Source organism: Pipistrellus kuhlii, unplaced genomic scaffold, assembly GCF_014108245.1.
Source record: "Pipistrellus kuhlii isolate mPipKuh1 unplaced genomic scaffold, mPipKuh1.p scaffold_m20_p_56, whole genome shotgun sequence".
In the NCBI taxonomy this organism is placed as follows: Eukaryota; Metazoa; Chordata; class Mammalia; order Chiroptera; family Vespertilionidae; genus Pipistrellus; species Pipistrellus kuhlii.
In genome coordinates this window covers 858404-876601 of record NW_023425558.1, presented here as the reverse complement: position 1 = coordinate 876601, position 18198 = coordinate 858404, and the positions used below count along the sequence as shown (strand labels likewise).

Below are 18198 nucleotides of genomic sequence, written 5' to 3'. Positions count from 1 at the left end.
GAGCGCGCGGCCGGAGCGGCTGGGGCGGCGGGCGGGGCCCGGCCACCGTGCGGGGCGGACCCGGCGTCCGGACAGGGCTCCTTCGGGGCCAGAGGTCTCAGGCTCCCATGCCCATCTCCCAAGGCGGGGAATTCTCCCTGAGGCACACAGGTGCTGGGTGTATGGGGCAGGGACTCCGGAGCTTGGAGGAAGCGCACACTGGTAAGGAGCCAGGCTGCGGTTTGGGGTCCCCTCAGGATGACACCCCTCGGCAGGGTCAGCACTTCCTCTGGGCGGGCCGGGGCGGGGTGGGGGTGGGGGTGTGACTCCAGGCTTTTGGGAGCCTCATAGCTTCTGCGGCGACCGCTCACTCTGCCCTCGCGGTGAAAAGCGGCTGTAGGAGTGCATGAACGGACTCTGTAGCGGACTCTGTAGCCAGCAAACCTCATTTATAAAAACAGGGCCGCCGTTTGCCCAGCCCTGCTTTTCAGTCCTGCAGTTCCCGGTATTTGCTCTCCCTCCCAGCTCTTCCTCGGGAGCTGAGCACAGGGAAAACTTCATTTCTACTCAGCGAGTGTTGCTGGACACGATGATATGTGCTCAGCGCCCCGCCGGGGGCTGCGAGGTGTATGAAGACACCTGCCTTCCCTCGGGGCACACCGCTGGGCAGAAGAGACCCTGTATGTTCCGTGTCCCCTTTGTTCCGCAGACATTTACCTGGTGCTGCGATGTGCAGAGCCTTGTATACGGAGGGGGGACAGGTGCTGCCACTGCGGCCAGGGTCTGAGTCACACACACAAGCAGAGAAGTTGAATCCAAAGCAGAGTATCGGGGGCACAGTGAGAGCCAGGGAGGCCTGGGCTCCGAGAGGAGGGCGGGGCCCGGGAAGCAGGGCAGTCGTGAGGCGTGAGTGGCAGGTGGACAGCGGAGCTGCTGGAGGGGAGATATTTGTAGGCAGAGAAGCAAAGCAGCTGGGAACCAGAGGAGGAGGTGGGGTCTGTCTCGGAGCCCAGGGGAAAGTCAGTCTCGGACACAGGGTGTGTGAAGGGGCCCTGGGAGGAGGCGGCGGGAGAGTCCGGGGGAAATGGCCGTGAGAAGCCGCGGGCACCGCGTTGGGACGGGGCGTCGGGTGTGGGTTGTGCTGAAGGTTTGGGAAGTGGCCCCAGCAGCGTTGACACTGACACTACGTGTTGTGATGTCTGCCCCCCCTGAAACGAGGCTTCCGTGCAGGCGTTAGAACGGGGCGGGCGCAGGAGGCACCAGAGGGCAGTGGGCGAGGAGACGGAGCGGGGTGGGCAGTCAGTAAAGGGCCCGGTGCCATGCTGGCTACCCCAGAAGGCAGCTGGCTGGTGCCCAGTCCTAATGTAGTGCCCAAGTCATCCCAACCAAAGCACCAAAATGCTGTTTGTCCACCGGCTCCGTCATACAGGTCAAGGGACTGTGCTTCCCTCCCCTCCCCAGAAACCAGTCCTCCGGCGGAGAGGCTGCGAGGGGGGGACAGGAGGGGTGAGGAGCTGAGAAAAATGAAACAAGCCGAAACCGGTTTGGCTCAGTGGTAGAGCGTCGGTCTGAGGACTGAAAGGTCCCAGGTTCGATTCCGGTCAGGGGCATGTATGTTGGTTGCGGGCACATCCCCGGTAGGCGGTGTGCAAGAGGCACCTGGTCAGAGTTACTCTCTCATCGACGTTTCTAGCTCTCTATCTCTCTCCCCTCCTCTCTGTAAAAAATCAGTAAAATATATTTTTTTAAAAAAGAAAAGAAAAATGAAACCATAACAGATAACAAGACGGTGCGCGATGTAACACCAGAAACCACAAGCTTGAGGGAACTCGAAATGGGGGAGATGGCAGAGGCTTCTCAGTGGAGAGATGTGAGCTGGACCGTGAGGGGGAGCTGAGTTGGAGCAGCAGCGAGGGAGGGAAGTTTTTTGGGGGGGGGGGTCCAAACCTCGGAGAAGAGCAGGTTAAGGAGAACACACGAGAGCCCTGTATTGTTGCTCACTCTTAGGCCTCTGCTGCCCGTTAGGCCTCTGCCCCGCGCAGTGGGGTCCAGGCCAGACGCTCACACCTCTCTGCCCACCACCAGGACGGGCGGGAGCTGAGCCTGGAGAAGCCGGAGCTGGAGGCGCTGGTGTCAGAGAAGCTGGGGGACCTGCACCGGCGCTGGGACGAGCTGGAGACCACCACGCAGGCCAAGGCCCGCAGCCTCTTCGATGCCAACCGGGCCGAGCTGTTCGCGCAGAGCTGCTCCGCCCTGGAGAGCTGGCTGCTGAGCCTGCAGGCCCAGCTGCACTCGGACGACTACGGCAAGGACCTCACCAGCGTCAACATTCTGCTCAAGAAGCAGCAGGTGTGCGGGGCCTTCGCTGCGGAGGAGGCGTGCAGGAGGCGGGAGGGGCCGCCCGGAGCCCTGGAGATGGGGGGGCCGTTCTCAGATACCCCCAGACTCGGCTCCGGAGCTCTTTGGCGAGGGCAGAGCCCGCTCATGGCGTTGGGAATCTGCTGGGGAGTCACGGGCCACAGCAGGTCTGCAGCTGGCAGGCCAAAGCTGGCCAGCAGGGCATCGCCACGGATGCCAGGGATACTTGCTGGGGGGATAGCCCCTGGCCTCCCGCACACCACACCGTGGGCAGCTTTGCGTGGGCGCTGGAGAAGAGCCAAAAGCCGGAGCCCCCCTCTCGTGCCTTGTGGTGTCCCCCCATCGCCCTCTACTGGCAGGGCTCGGCATTGCACCAGCTGGAGAATTGTCTCCAGGGTCCATCCAGTTCTCAGGCCTTCCACGGGGAAGGAAAAGTGGATCTGGGACTGAGAGGCACAGTGACCAGGGCCCCTTCCCAGACTCTATGTCCGTTAAAGCGTGAGGCCCACTCCCTGGGCCGTGAGCGATGCTGCCCTGGGGAGCCCAGGGGGATGGGCTGACATTGGCTGGGTCCCGCTGAGGGTGACGGCGGGCAGGCGGGCAGTGGTGACGCGGTCCTCTCGGCCGCAGATGCTGGAGCGGGAGATGGCGGTGCGGGAGAAGGAGGTGGAGGCCATCCAGGCCCAGGCCCAGGCGCTGGCGCAGGAGGACCAGGGGGCGGGCGAGGTGGAGAGGACCTCGCGGGCTGTGGAGGAGCAGTTCCGGGCCCTATGCCAGCCCATGAGGGAGCGCTGCCGGCGGCTGCAGGCCTCGCGCGAGCAGCACCAGTTCCACCGCGACGTGGAGGACGAGATTGTGAGTCGGGACCAGGGCCGGGCGGCCGGTCCCCCCGGGAGCCGGTCCCCAGGCGGGCCGCCCCCACCCTGCGCCGGGGAAAGGCCAGCCGTGCCCTCCTCCCTTTGGCACGAACACCCTCCCTCTAGGCCACATGTGTCAAACACAAGGCCCGCGGGCCAAATCCGTCCCGCCAGGCCTTGCAATGTGGCCCGCACTGCGCTGTCATCACTGCACTCCGCTGCGTTTCCATCACAATGACAGTTTATGACTGTTCAGTAAACCATTCGGCCCGCGATTTAGGCTGGATTTTAGATTTTGGCCCCTTCTCTGATTGAGTTCGACACCCCTACTCTAGGCCACGTGGATCCCCCGGAAGCTCCTTTTCCCTGGAACCAGAGCTGGCCATCTCCTGCACACGTGCGCGCGCGCACACACACACACACACAGACACACACACACACACACTCACACACACACACACACACAGACACACACACTCACACACACACACATACAAACACTCACACACAGACACACACACACACACAGACACACACACACAGACACACTCACACACATACAAACACACATACAACACTCACACACAGACACACACACACAGAGACACACACACACAGTCTCACACACAGACAGACACACAGACACACACACTCACTCACACACACACACAGAGACACACACACACTCACTCACACACACACATACAAACACACAGACACACACACACAGACACACACACACAGACACACACTCACACACACATACAAACACACATACAACACTCACACACAGACACACACACACACAGAGACACACACACACAGTCTCACACACAGACACAGACACACAGACAGACACACACAGACACACACACACACATACAAACACTCACACACAGACACACACACAGTCTCACACACAGACACACACACAGACACACACACAGACACACACACACTCACACAGACACACACACACACGCACCAGGGGCCTGGAACACGTCCCCTCCACTGGCCCCCCTCCAGCTCCCGCTCCGCCTGGCCCCGCGGCCCACCCTGACGCCCCTCTCTCGTTCAGCTGTGGGTGACGGAGCGCCTGCCCATGGCCAGCTCCCGGGAGCACGGCAAGGACCTGCCCAGCGTCCAGCTCCTCATGAAGAAAAACCAGGTGAGGCCGCGGCGGAGGCGAGAGGAAGGTCCCAGTCGCCTCCGGGGACGAGGAAGACGGTTTTTCTTAAGACCCGGGGTTTCCCTGCCCCCCCCTCGATGCTGGTGCGACCCTAGTCTCCGTGGCTGGCCTTCCCTCAGAGAGGACCATGGAGTGGAAGGAGCTTCCCCGTCACATCCTGGGCGGGAGGGGGGGAGTGCGGGGGATTCGGGAAGGAAGAGGCGCAGGAGCGGGAGGGGGTTGGTGTTGAGTAGGGGTAAGTTCCCAGCCAGCTCCTCCGTGTCCCCCTCTGCTGCTGGGAAACAGACGCTGCAGAAGGAGATGCAGGGCCACGAGCGCCGGATCGCGGACCTGCGGGAGCGGCAGCGGGCCCTGGGGGCGGCGGCCGCGGGCCCGGAGCTGGCCGAGCTGCAGGCCCTGTGGGAGCGCCTGGGCCAGGAGCTGGCGCTGCGCGGGCAGCGCCTGGAGGAGGCCCTGCGCGCCCAGCAGTTCTACCGGGACGCCGCCGAGGCCGAGGCCTGGATGGGCGAGCAGGAGCTGCACATGATGGGCCAGGAGAAGGCCAAGGTGAGGCGGGGCAGAGCCGGGCTGGCCCCCGCCTCTCCTCCCCGGGCCCCTGCCTGACGCCGCCGTCCGGTCCCCAGGACGAGCTGAGCGCCCAGGCCGAGGTGAAGAAGCACCAGGTGCTGGAGCAGGCCCTGGCCGACTACGCCCAGACCATCCACCAGCTGGCGGCCAGCAGCCAGGACATGATCGACCACGACCACCCCGAGAGGTGAGCACCGCGGTGGCCGGGACCCCGCGCCTGGGGAGGGGCCGCGTGCACACCGGTCCGTCCGGAAAGGCGCGGCCGGCGGGCTGAGGGGCGGGACTCTGCGGACGGGACGGGCTGGGGTCCCAGCAGGGCATCCTAAGGCCCGGCCGCTCCCCTCCCCGCAGCACACGGATATCGATCCGCCAAGCCCAGGTGGACAAGCTGTACGCCGGCCTGAAGGAGCTGGCCGGGGAGCGGCGGGAGGGCCTGCAGGAGCACCTGAGGCTGTGCCAGCTGCGCCGGGAGCTGGACGACCTGGAGCAGTGGATCCAGGAGCGCGAGGTGGTGGCGGCCTCCCATGAGCTGGGCCAGGACTATGAACACGTGACGGTGAGTGCGGGGCGGGGGGACACCGGCCGCAGGCCAGCTCCCGGCGAGGTGGGCCCCGCTGGGAGACCGGGGCCCTCCTACAGGGCACCCCGGGGTGGGGCAGACCCGGCTGCACGGCACTGTGCTCCGGGTTCTGAGGCCTTTAAGTGGGAGAATTGGGCAGAAAGGAGGCGGGGGCCGTGCACAGAACCGGGTGGGAAGGAAATGAGCGACCACTCTTTCCCAGGGGAGCTAGGCAGGGAAAGATCCCTGTCTGCGGGCTGCCCCGCGGCCTTTGCTGAGGGCCCGGGAGTTCAAATCCAGGGTCACTGGGAACCACTGGCATCTGTCATGGGCTCAGCTCAGCTGGAGCAACCTGTTTTGGTCCGTGTGGCCCAGGGGAGAGAAGGGGGTGCTCAGTTTGGGGTGAGAAGCACCCCCCCTCCACTGCCCCATGCTGTGAGGCAGGGCCAGAGTCAGAGCTGTCTGCGCACCCGCTCCCTCCCCCAGATGCTCCGGGACAAATTCCGAGAGTTCTCCCGGGACACGAGCACCATCGGCCAGGAGCGCGTGGACAGTGCCAACGCACTGGCCAACGGGCTCATCGACGGGGGCCACGCCGCCCGGGCCACGGTGGCCGAGTGGAAGGACGGCCTCAACGAGGCCTGGGCCGACCTGCTGGAGCTGCTGGACACGCGGGGCCAGGTGCTGGCGGCCGCCTACGAGCTCCAGCGCTTCCTGCACGGCGCCCGCCAGGCCCTGGCGCGGGTGCAGCAGAAGCAGCAGCAGCTGCCCGACGGCGCCGGCCGGGACCTCAACGCGGCCGAGGCCCTGCAGCGCCGGCACTGCGCCTTCGAGCACGACATCCAGGCCCTCAGCGCCCAGGTCAGGCTCGGGCACGGGGGGCCAGGGGTGGCTGGGGGAGACTCTGCGGAAAGGCCGGGCCCTCAGAAAGACCAGGGTCAGCACCCTCTGGAAGGCATGTAGGGAGGAGGTAGAATTGCTAGGGAAACATCTCTGGCCAGAGGACATCTCGCCACCACGTTCACACCTCTGACGACAAGCCTCCCTAAGGGCCGTGACATCATCACGTGGTCCCGTGACATCGTCCCGTGGTCCCGTGACATCGTCACGTGGTCCCGTGACATCACGTGGTCCTGTGACATTGTCACGTGGTCCCGTGACATCATCACGTGGTCCTGAGGCTGGAGGACTCATGTGGTACCAAAACCCACCCGTCAGTCCCACCCAACTGGAGCTCCAGACCCACACAAACCAAGCAGGGATCCTTCCTGCAGCCGTTTAAACTCAGTCATCCCCTCCTCCCCCGTCCAAGTCCCTCTTTCAGGCTGAATATCTCATTCTGGCCAAACCTGAGGCTCACGTCTCGGACAAGCCTCTGAAGGCCCAGCTGGCTCGTCGCCCTCTTAAAGGGCTGCTCCCCAGGCCACGCCCAGGCTCCCACTGGGGACCCAACAGGGAGAGGAGGACAAAGCTTACTTGGCACCAGCCCCCACCTTTCCCAGCCCCACCCCCTGCTCCTCTCTCCTCCGGCTGGGGAATGGGCAGGCGGGCAGGCAGAGGCCAGGGTGGGGTGTCGGGGAGGAGACTGCGGCTCCTCAGAGTCTCCGGCCCTGCCTGACCCTGAGCCGGGCCCTGCAGGTCCAGCAGGTGCAGGACGATGGCCACCGGCTCCAGAAGGCCTACGCGGGAGACAAGGCCGAGGAGATCGGCCACCACATGCAGGCCGTGGCGGAGGCCTGGGCCCAGCTCCAGGGGAACGCCGCCGCCCGCCGCCAGCTGCTGCTGGACACGACGGACAAGTTCCGCTTCTTCACGGCCGTGCGGGAGCTGATGCTGTGGATGGACGGGGTGAACCTGCAGATGGACGCCCAGGAGCGGCCCCGGTGAGGCCCCGGCACCAGGCCCACAGGGGTCGGGCGCTGGCGGCTGGGAGAGGGCCGAGGGCGGCAGTGCCTGACGCGGTCTCTGTGCCCCCAGAGACGTGTCCTCCGCAGACATGGTCATCAAGAACCACCAGGGCATCAAGGCAGAGATCGAGGCCAGGGCCGACCGCTTCTCGTCCTGCATGGACATGGGGCAGGCGCTGCTCGCCAGGGGCCACTACGCCGCTGAGGAGGTGGGCGAGGCCGTCCCATGGCAGCCGCCTCGGGGCTGTGCTTTCTCCCGAGTCTTCCTGCTTCCTCACCTTCCTTACAGGAGCCTTCCTCTCTCCCCTCCCTGCCGCTCTCTCTCTCCCCTCCCCACCCCGAGCTGTCTGCTTCCTGAAATCAGAAATCACCAGTTCCCCTGGGTCAGTCCCCCAGAGGCCACCCCCCAGAAGCCCAGCAGGGTGCTAACTCGCTTCTCCACCCCCAGATCTCGGAGAAGCTGTCTCAGCTGCAGGCCCGGCGCCAGGAGACCGCGGACAAGTGGCAGGAGAAGATGGACTGGCTGCAGCTTGGTGAGGGTGCCGGGCCCTGCCGGCAGGGGCTGGGGGGTCTCGAACCCTGTAGTTTCCGGGGTAAGACCAGGAATCCTGGGCGTGGAACTCACGGCTCCCGCCCTGGGCTCCGCCCTGTGCCCCTGCTCAGGGGCAGGAGCGTTCTCTGTGGCCGCTCCTGACGCGGTCACAGTGCTCTGCCGGGGTCCACTCTGACCTGCCCCCTTCCTGTGCTCCGGCCATCCCTGCAGTTCTGGAGGTGCTCGTGTTTGGGAGGGACGCAGGCATGGCGGAGGCCTGGCTGTGCAGCCAGGAGCCGCTGGTGCGGAGCGCGGAGCTGGGCTGCACCGTGGACGAGGTGGAGAACCTCATCAAGCGGCATGAGGCCTTCCAGAAGTCGGCAGTGGCCTGGGAGGAGCGGTTCAGCGCGCTGGAGAAGCTCACCGCGGTGAGGGCTCGGGCCCCGGGGTGCCCGCCCCGCCCCGCTGCCCGCGCCCGCTTCCCCTCCTGCTGGGGAAAGAGTCCCCCTCCTCCCCCTGCACCAGCACCTCCGGGCGTGAGGGCCACGTTGTCACCACAGCGCCAGGAGCCGCCATTCCCCCGAGTGACGCTGTGAGGCGCCGCCTCCCCGTTTCTCCTCATCCCCGCCTTCGTCCGGAATTGTAGTTTCCTTCCTGTTCATCAGACTGGAGCTGAGCCACTGCACCTTCCCAGCCCCTGGTCCTGTCACACGGGGCCCTCTGTGCCCCCTGGTCCTCTCACATGGGGCCCTCTGTGCCCCCGGTCCTGTCACACGGGGCCCTCTGTGCCCCCGGTCCTCTCACATGGGGCCCTCTGTGCCCCTGGTCCTCTCACATGGGGCCCTCTGTGCCCCCTGGTCCTCTCACACGGGGCCCTCTGTGCCCTCGGTCCTCTCACATGGGGCCCTCTGTGCCCCTGGTCCTCTCACACGGGGCCCTCTGTGCCCCCGGTCCTCTCACACGGGGCCCTCTGTGCCCCCGGTCCTCTCACATGGGGCCCTCTGTGCCCCTGGTCCTCTCACACGGGGCCCTCTGTGCCCCCGGTCCTCTCACACGGGGCCCTCTGTGCCCCCGGTCCTCTCACATGGGGCCCTCTGTGCCCCTGGTCCTCTCACACGGGGCCCTCTGTGCCCCCGGTCCTCTCACATGGGGCCCTCTGTGCCCCCGGTCCTGTCACACGGGGCCCTCTGTGCCCCCTGGTCCTGTCACACGGGGCCCTCTGTGCCCCTGGTCCTCTCACATGGGGCCCTCTGTGCCCCCTGGTCCTCTCACATGGGGCCCTCTGTGCCCCTGGTCCTCTCACATGGGGCCCTCTGTGCCCCTGGTCCTCTCACATGGGGCCCTCTGTGCCCCCGGTCCTCTCACATGGGGCCCTCTGTGCCCCCTGGTCCTGTCACACGGGGCCCTCTGTGCCCCTGGTCCTGTCACACGGGGCCCTCTGTGCCCCTGGTCCTCTCACATGGGGCCCTCTGTGCCCCTGGTCCTGTCACACGGGGTCCTCTGTGCTCTGACCTGAGTGTTTTACAGCTGGAGGAGCAGGAGAAGGAGCGGCGGAGGAAGAGGGAGGAGGAGGAGCGGCAGAAACAGCCCCCTGCGCCAGAGCCCACGGCCAGTCTGCCGGACGGCCAGACGGCGCCTGACGCCTCCTGGGACAGGTGCGAGCGGGCGTCTGGGGAGGAGGCGGCGGCTGGAGGTAAGCACCCGGACTTACAAAGGTCTGTGTCCCCTGCTGCTCCAGAGCCCACCCCCGGCCACCAGCCCCCGCACAGCCGGCCAGCGTCAACGGCGTCTGCACCGATGGGGAGTCCCCCCAGGTGAGCCACACCCCGCGCCCGGCAGAAGGCCCGCCTGCGCCCGGCACACTCTCACGGCCTCTTGTCCTTGCAGCCCCTGTTGGAACAGCAGAGACTTGAGCAGGGCAGCTTCGCGGAACGGCCTGTGAGTTCCTCCTGGGGTGTGGGTGCTGGTATCCGGAGGGACGCAGGGGTGGGGGGGTGCTGGGCGGTGGGGACGCTGAGGGCAGGAGCGGGCAGCAGCTCAGAGAAAATGGGGGCAGGAAGCCCCGCTCTTGGACTGGAAGCTCCTGCGTCCAGGCCGGTTCGGTTCCCGCTCCCTCCTCCGGTGACACAGACGCTCTCCCCACAGGGGTCCGGCCCCGGGGACGAGACCAACGGGCCCCAGGGGGAGAGGCAGGCCCGGAGCCAGGGCTCGGCCCCTCCCGCCCTGCCCCAGAGCAGGTCGTCGGAGTCAGCCCGGGTGGCCACGCTGCCCTCGCGAGGCCCGGAGCTCTCCGCCCCGGAGCAGATGGAGGGCATGCTGTGCCGCAAGCAGGAGATGGAGGCCTTCGGCAAGAAGGCTGCCAACAGGTAGCGGGGCTGTGGCCTCTCCAGGCACCACCTCTGAAGAGGCTTCCCCGGACCGCTCCCTGAGTGGTGGGAGCAGTGGGGGGTGCCCTGCAGGAGGAGGGTCCTCCGGGGAGGGACAGGCCTCCGGAAGGCCGGGAGGGTGTACGCTGCCAGGCCTGCGAACATGGTGGCCCTGGAAATCCCAGAACACCCACGCTCTGCCCGGGGCTCCCAGCCGCACAGAAGCAGGTCGGTCTGCCTGTCTCGCTCGGTCACCTGCGCCGTGTCCCTCCAGGTCGTGGCAGAACGTGTACTGTGTCCTGCGGCACGGGAGCCTCGGTTTCTACAAGGACCTGAAGGCAGCCGGCGCGGGAGTGCCGTACCACGGAGAAGTGCCTGTCAGCCTGGCCAGGGCCCAGGGCAGCGTGGCCTTTGATTATCGGAAGCGCAAACACGTTTTCAAGCTGGGGTAGGAACAGAGCCGTGCCCTCGGGGGCGGGGGCAGGAGGGGGGGGTCAGAGCGAGGCAGGATGAGGAAGGGTAGGTTCAGGCCAGGCATGTGGGGGCAGGAGGAGAGATGGAAGATGGGGAATTGTATTTCACACCAAGGGGAGCAGGAGCTCCAAGACTCGGGCCTGATGGCTGACCGGGTCAGGCTGAAAACTGTCCTGGACGGATGTCTGAGTGCTGGACAGGGTGCTGGCATTCCCCTGCCTCCAGGGACCTCCAGGCGCCGGCCCCTGCTGCCAGCAAGCAGCCAGCGCTGGAGGCATGGCCTGGGGTGGGAGTGAGGTCACCCTGGCCCCTGTAGCCAATCAAGAAGCATGTGCCTTCGCACAGTCCTGAGACTCGGGGGGTGTGCAGAGGTGTCCGATCAGCTCCGAGGGCCCCAGCAGGCTTGTTCTCCTCCCAGCACTGACTGGACCAATCCCGAGGCTCAGCTCTGTCCTGAGGCTTCTCTCTCTCCCAACAGCTTGCAGGACGGGAAAGAATATTTATTCCAAGCCAAGGATGAGGTGAGCTGCCCGCTGTCCGCCCACACCCCATCTCCCCATGGCCATTCTCAGGACCCTCCGATTGTAGATTCTCCTTTCTCCCCTCTTTGCTCTCTTTTCCCCTAAGTGTCGCCTTCTTTGGAATCAGACAGCCCACAGGGTGCCGCCTGGATGTCTGTGAAGGCCACACCAAAACACGTTCCCTGTCCTAAGGGGACTTTTTCTCCAAGGGCATGAAATAGTCAAACCGTTTTCCTGCCGCCTCCTCCCAAGCTTCCCCACCGCGACGCTGACCGGTTGTCTTTCTGCCCCCTGCAGGCAGAGATGAGCTCGTGGCTGCGGGTGGTGAATGCAGCCATCGCCACCGCGTCCTCTGCCTCCGGAGAGCCCGAGGAGCCAGCGGTGCCCAGCGCCACCCGGGGCATGACCCGGGCCATGACAATGCCCCCAGTGTCCCCGGTCGGGGCCGAGGGGCCCGTGGTACTTCGCAGCAAGGACGGCAGAGAACGAGACCGAGAGAAACGCTTCAGCTTCTTCAAGAAGAATAAATAGTTGGGGGCAAGACTCCCCGGCCAGCTCCTCCCTCTGTTCAGGAAACTGCCAGGGACTGTCAATAGGGGCCGCCCTCTTGTCAGGACAACTGCCTGCTGCTAGGGTCTGTTGCCAAGGTCAGCCCATCACCAGGAACTGTCTCTGGGGACAAGTCAATGTTCCCATGGACAACCCTTCTCTCTGCTATTTAATTCCAGACTGGTGGTGGGACCCAGGCAACCCCCGATTCTACTCCCCCCACTTCCCTCTTCCCCAGCCTTAAACCTCTGTTCCCACCACTGTGCGGACAGTGCCTCGTCCTCCATGCAGGCCACGTGGGCAATGGCTGCCCGGCCTCAGGGTCATCTCCCACCGAAGCTGGGACCAGCCAGGAACCTCTAAGAGCTGAAGCAGGACCTGGGGGCAAGATGGCCGGATGATGGCGTCAGAGACACTGAAGCGCCCCCTTCCTGTCCTCCTTCATCCTCCGACTCGAGTGGCCGCTCCATGTCCAGCGCCTCTTAATGGCTTCCAGGTGTGAGCTGTTCAGGGGCACCCACAGCCTTGAGTCTGGCCACGGAGACAATTAAACAGCTCCGCTTCTCTTACTGCCTCTGGTGTCTTTGCTTTCTTGACCACAAGCTCCCTGCCCGGGCCCATGTTCCCCCTTTGGCGCCAGTCTCCTGTGTGTCAGGTTTCCTTCTGTCCCAGCCTCCACGCCCTCAAAGGACCACATTATTTTGAGAGCTTCCATTCCTTGGCCTAATTTCCCCACGAGAGTGACCTCCAGTTTGACCGATGTCACAGAGAAGTTCACCACGGCTCAGGATGATGTGAACAAGCAGTGATGACAATCTCCCTGGTGGACAGCATTCTTTTTTTTCTTTTTCTTTTTTTTAAGTTTACTTTTTTTCTTTTTAATAGATTTTATTGATTTTTCACAGAGAGGAAGAGAGAGGGATAGAGAGTTAGAAACATCAATGAGAGAGATTCATCGATCAGCTGCCTCTTGCACGCCCCCTACTGGGGATGCGCACACAACCAAGGCACATGCCCTTGCCCGGAATCGAACCCGGGACCCTTCAGTCCGCAGGCCAACGCTCTATCCACTGAGCCACACCGGTCCCAGCAACAGCATTCTTCACTTGTGATTCTCTCAACTGTTTTCAAAAACAAAGACTAAAAAAAACAAAAACACAAAAATCCGAAAGACTGAAGAGCGTTGCCACAACCTAGACTCAGCCTTACCCAGCCCAGCTGGAGAACAGAGCACATAGAGGGTGATGACCGATCCCACCCTCTACTGAGGACACCAGAGGAGATCCAGGGCGTTCAGACAGGGGGCAGAGAAGTGGCAGGTTCCAAGTCCACTGCAATAGCATAACAGTCCCTTGGGAAGCCACCAAGTACATCCTGAGTGTATAAATACACAAACAAGGGGATATTCTAGACCCAGTGAAGTAGGGAAAAAAGATTCCCCCTGGCCTCTAGCCTGGTAATTGGAGATTTCAGAGCAACAGTATTTGCCTCAGTGGCCTCCTACAGGAAAACCTTTGTTCTGTCATTGGTTCCCATCACACACAAACAACCATCTCTTTGGGGGCTCAGAGAACATCTTTACAGGAAAGCAGCCCTATCTTTAGCATAATTGGCTGAGGGCCTTGGTTGAGCAGACCCCTGACTATCATCAGCCGTGACAAAGACAGGGTCAGGTGTGTGCAGGCTCAGCCCCAGAATGGCTTCCAGCCATGCGATCTGGTCTACCAGATGGCCCAGAGGATAATTATCCCTTACTCTTAAGAAAATCAGATTTAGAAATACCCATAGTAAACTTGTAAGTAAATGTAACTAGAACAATCTGTCATGGACTAAATGGAAGAACACATCGGCACCATAGCCTCTTGTTCTTCAGGCACAACCGTAAAATCCCCATTATACAAAGGAAAAGTCAGCATTGTGGAATGTTCAAGGAATGTGAGTATCTGCACACTAAGAAAGCAGGACTCGCCAAAACCGGTTTGGCTCAGTGGATGGAGCATCGGCCTGCGGACTGAAAGGTCCCGGGTTTGATTCCGGTCAAAGGCATGTACATTGGTTGCAGGCACATCCCCAGTAGGGGGTGTGCAAGAGGCAGCTGATCAATGTCTCTCTCTCATCGATGTTTCTGACTCTCTATTCTTCTCTCTTCCTCTCTGTAAAAAAAAAAAAAAAAAATCAATAAAATATATTAAAAATAAATAAATAAAAGCAGGCAGGCCTCAGGGTTGAGAGGAAAGCAATAATTGGAAATTTTAGGAGGAAATGTATATGGGGGTGAGAAAATGGAGCGATTATCATTTTAATGTGTAAAAGATAAGTGAAGGTCCTACAGAATGGTGCAATCAGTCATTGTGAATGGAAAAGGAATGAAAGTGGGACTTGAGCGTCACGTACATACACATGGCAGCTAAAGCTACCCGAGGGCATGCAGCCTTGAGGACAGGACAGAGCAGGTAAGAAGCCCAAGTTCAGGAAGTACGTGTTGGGAGACACGTTTAGATCTGGGCGGAAGAAAAGTTCCAGGAAAGAAGACAGAATGTTATGGAGCAGAGAGGGATGTGAGACAGGTTCGAGCACAAAAAGACATTAGTGTGGGCACCACACATCAGTAGGGAGATATGGACAGATAAAAATGGAGGAATTATTTAAAGAAAAACATGTTTACATTTTTACCTAATACCATCTCCAAGGGTGAATGCTGGATCTGTGTCCAACACAGCAGCTGCAAGCCACATGTGGCTACTGAGCACTTGAAATATGGCTAGCTGAATTGAAATGCAAAATGGTCGCTGGATTTCAAAGACTGAAAAGGAAAGAAAGAAGTTAAGGTATCTCATTAACAATTTTTATATCACCTCAGCCGGTATGGGGCTCAGTGAATAGAGCAGACCAAAGGATCCGGGGTTCGATTCCGGTCAAGGACATGGTTGCAGGCTCCTCCCTGGCCCAGGCCACAGGAGGCAACTAATCCATGTGTTTCTCTCATATCGATGTTTCTCTGTGTCTCTCCCTCTCTCTTCTACTCTCCCTAAAAATCAATGGGGGAAAAATACCCTTGGGTGAGGATTAACAAAAACAGACAAAAAAAATGAATTTTTATATTGATTATATGTTGAAATGATCTTTTAGCTATATTGGGTTTCAAAAGTATTAAAGTTCATTTTACTTTTTAAATGTGTGTACTAGACAATTTTAAATTATATATATATAGATAGATAGATAGATAGATATAGATATAGATATAGATATAGATATAGATATAGATATAGATATAGATATGGCTCACATATTTCTATTGGGACAGCACTGCTCAAAATGGACTACAGACCTAAAAGTGAGAAACACTGTTAAGCCTGAAGAGGGAGTGATGAAAGCTCTCCTCCATCTCTGCACAGACAGTCACTGTCCTGGCTACAGGTGGAAGGGTGGACTGGTTTCTAGAGAACAACCTAGCGATTTCACCCTGAGTTTATGCCCTCCCAAAGGCTCACATGGACCCAGAAGGGCATTCCTAATCAACATAAGGATGCTAATTTCAACTCTGTGTACAGGGGTGGGGAGCTGGAGGGAACCTGATGCCCTACATCCAGAGATGAATCGGGAGAATAAGGTGGTTGCATACTGCGGAGTGTTGCTCAGCTGTTAGCTATGACACTGTAACATAGCACTTAGTGAAAAACGTTAGAAGCGATGAGCTCTACAACACAATTTACATAAATTAGAAGAAACCAATGGTAAAAAGATATTTGCAACCATCTAGGGGAAATTGAATACAAATATCAGATAATATTAGCATAGCATACGCGGGACGTTTTAATTGGAGGCAGGTAGTGAGGCCTTCATAGGAGAAATTACATGATGTCTGGGATTTGCTTTTCAAAACTCCAGCCCTCCTCCAAAGGAGTAAAGGGGCTAGATGAAGTGTCAGCAAAATGTAATGGTCAAATCTGGGTAAAAGGTCCATAGGTGTTCATTATAATATTCTCCATTTGTGCCTTTTGGAATTGTCCACATAAAATATTTTAATGGGGGAAAAAGCAAACGTTGTCCTAAGAAGACATGTCTTGCAAGAACACAAACAAAATAATGGCAGGCCCTGGCGCATTAAACTGACTCATTAGAATGATTGCCCGTGAGGGCAGGGAAAGGAGAGGAAGGGAGTAAGGAAATGGGTGGGGCCCTGCGGAACTGGGTCCCTTTCCCAGAGCCGCCCCTCGCCATTGGCTCCGGAGCAGCAGGCACTGAGCCTCGAGGTGCGCCCAGCCGGAGTCGGAGGCATGGCCCCCTCCAGCCATGAAGATATTTGTGTACTCGAGTGCTCAGTGTCCATGGAACCGAGTGCAGCCGCGTGGGCAAGTCTTTCCTCATCACCCTGGGCTGCAACAGCATCCTTACCCAGTGAGTACTCCGGTGACTTCTGTTCCTTCTACAACATCCTGAAGTCCTGCCGGGGCCGTGCCCCGGACGGCCGGATGGTCGGTGTTCAGCGAGCAGACAGAAGAGGCCTCGCTGTGCAGTATTTCCGGTTCTGTGGCTACCTGTCCCAGCAGCAGAACATAATGCAGGACTGCATGCGGCAGGCACCTACCAGCGTGCGATACTGCAGAACATCTCGGACTTCCAGGACAAGATTGTTCTGGATGCTGGCTGTGGCTCTGGAATCCTGTCATTTTTTTGCTGCCCAAGCTGGAAAAAGGAAGACCTGAGGCGGTGGAGGCCAGCACCATGACCCAGCTCGCCAAGGTCAGTGGCCAGTGGAACCCCTGCCTGTCCTGGTCCTTCAGCTATATGCCCGCTCTGACCTGGGGAGCTGGCCCTGCTGGGAGCCCCCAGGAGGCCTGACCCCTTGGATTTAGGGGATTATGGGAACATCACTTCTCTTTGGTCTTTTATCCTCAAAACCTGAGCTGAGGTGGTGTCCCCTCCATGACGGGTAGTCAACTATTAGGTTCAGGGGTGAACTGGGGCCTTCAGAGGCTTGGTGGCCTTGTGCTTCAGGGGACTGTGCAGTCACACAGGCCAGGGTGAGATCTCGGACCTGGCCAGTGGCCTGCCTCTCTGAACCCCTTCCCACATCTGTGAAATGTGCGTAAAAACAGCGTTTCATTTCCTTAAAGCTGTCAATTTCTTTGTTTTAAAAATAAGAGTAAGGAAACAGGGGTGGGGGAGGGGGGGGAATGGAATAGTACCGTCAGAGCTATGCAAAGAAACTGTATAAAAACAGAAGGGTGATGAATGAAATGAAAATTTTAAAAGGGTTGATACTAAGCCAAGGACATTAGTTCTGATGATCTCAGAAAATTCTGGGAATTGGAGAGAACAGAACCCAAAACACAGTGCACAAAGGTGGGTGATAGCAGGTTCAGACCCTCCATTTGTGAAGCCAGTATAGTGAAGATGAGTGAAAGCTATTTCAGAAGTGGCTAAGGAGGTCCCTATACATGTTTTAAAAGTTTGAGGGTGGAGAGAAACTGGAAATGGCCGAGAGAATAAGGGATGGAGGGAGGTAGATACTAGTACGTGGGAGACAAGCATGACTGTTATTAGAATTGCAAGAACAGTGCCTCTTCTGAAATAGTTGGGAAGCAAAACGATGCCAGTGAAAGAAACATATCAGAACAGTTGGCGGGGAAGAAGGCAGCCTCAGGAATGTGTGCCTGTGGTCTCAGAAGAGCTTCTCTGAAGCCATCACAGTGAGGAACGGTGGTTGACAATCACCCTGGCAGGCTCTACTCAGAGAGAAACAGTCCCTCTCTCTACAAACATCTATTCTTTGTTCAAGGGTGACAGTAACCCACCTGACAGCTTCCCTTTGGCCACCAGGAGGTGCCCTGAGACCACAGCTGTCTAGTCCAGAGAGGGACTCACAGTTGCCTAGTCCAGCAGCTGAGTGTGGATGTGGAGACCCTGTCCCCACCCAAATCAAGGAGCCTCGCTGGGCCTTTGCACCGAGCATTCCTTTGGTGTGCTCAGGGAACCAGCCACGTCTGCTGGTATACATAAGCAAACGGAACAAGACCCAGGGGAGCCCCCATAGAACGCCTCCTAGACCTCTCCCAGGTCTGCTGTCTTTGGTTCTACTTCGTCATCAATGAACAACATGCTTGTAATGAAAAGTTCTTAATTATGTGCAAAGCTTTACGAAAAAATGACTAGGTTTTCTCAGAACGTGTATTTCTAAAATGTTGTACCAAGCTGGCAACCCTTTTAGGGGACCCAGCGAGGCAACCCTTTGTCATCAGCTGCCGGCCCCCGGCCCCGCTTCGGCTCCCGCTTCGGCAGGCGCGGGCAGCACCCCCATTGTGACGGCAGTGACCCCGGCTTTCTGAGCTCATGGGGC

General features: G+C 59.6%; 1 protein-coding gene across 4 annotated transcripts in view; it reads left to right on the top strand.

Annotated features, from left to right (window-relative positions):
• The window catches only part of SPTBN2 (spectrin beta, non-erythrocytic 2), a 40133-nt gene extending 27709 nt beyond the window's left edge, over window positions 1–12424 (top strand). For 2 of the 4 annotated variants that reach the window (XM_036416717.2, XM_036416716.2), the window contains 18 exons: window positions 2065–2328; window positions 2968–3192; window positions 4273–4362; window positions 4669–4929; window positions 5007–5137; window positions 5302–5506; window positions 5996–6370; window positions 7148–7392; window positions 7487–7625; window positions 7865–7949; window positions 8180–8376; window positions 9476–9603; window positions 9687–9762; window positions 9836–9886; window positions 10094–10314; window positions 10589–10762; window positions 11267–11309; window positions 11607–12424. In XM_036416717.2, coding sequence (XP_036272610.1) covers window positions 2065–2328; window positions 2968–3192; window positions 4273–4362; window positions 4669–4929; window positions 5007–5137; window positions 5302–5506; window positions 5996–6370; window positions 7148–7392; window positions 7487–7625; window positions 7865–7949; window positions 8180–8376; window positions 9476–9603; window positions 9687–9762; window positions 9836–9886; window positions 10094–10314; window positions 10589–10762; window positions 11267–11309; window positions 11607–11840 — 3144 coding nt within the window. In that variant the 3' untranslated portion in view covers window positions 11841–12424. Of the gene's footprint in view, window positions 1–2064; window positions 2329–2967; window positions 3193–4272; window positions 4363–4668; window positions 4930–5006; window positions 5138–5301; window positions 5507–5949; window positions 6371–7147; window positions 7393–7486; window positions 7626–7864; window positions 7950–8179; window positions 8377–9475; window positions 9604–9686; window positions 9763–9835; window positions 9887–10093; window positions 10315–10588; window positions 10763–11266; window positions 11310–11606 lie in introns of those variants that run through there. The other 2 variants (XM_036416718.2, XR_006740195.1) reach the window with 2 other exon arrangements.
• The last annotated feature ends 5774 nt before the right edge of the window (window positions 12425–18198 follow it).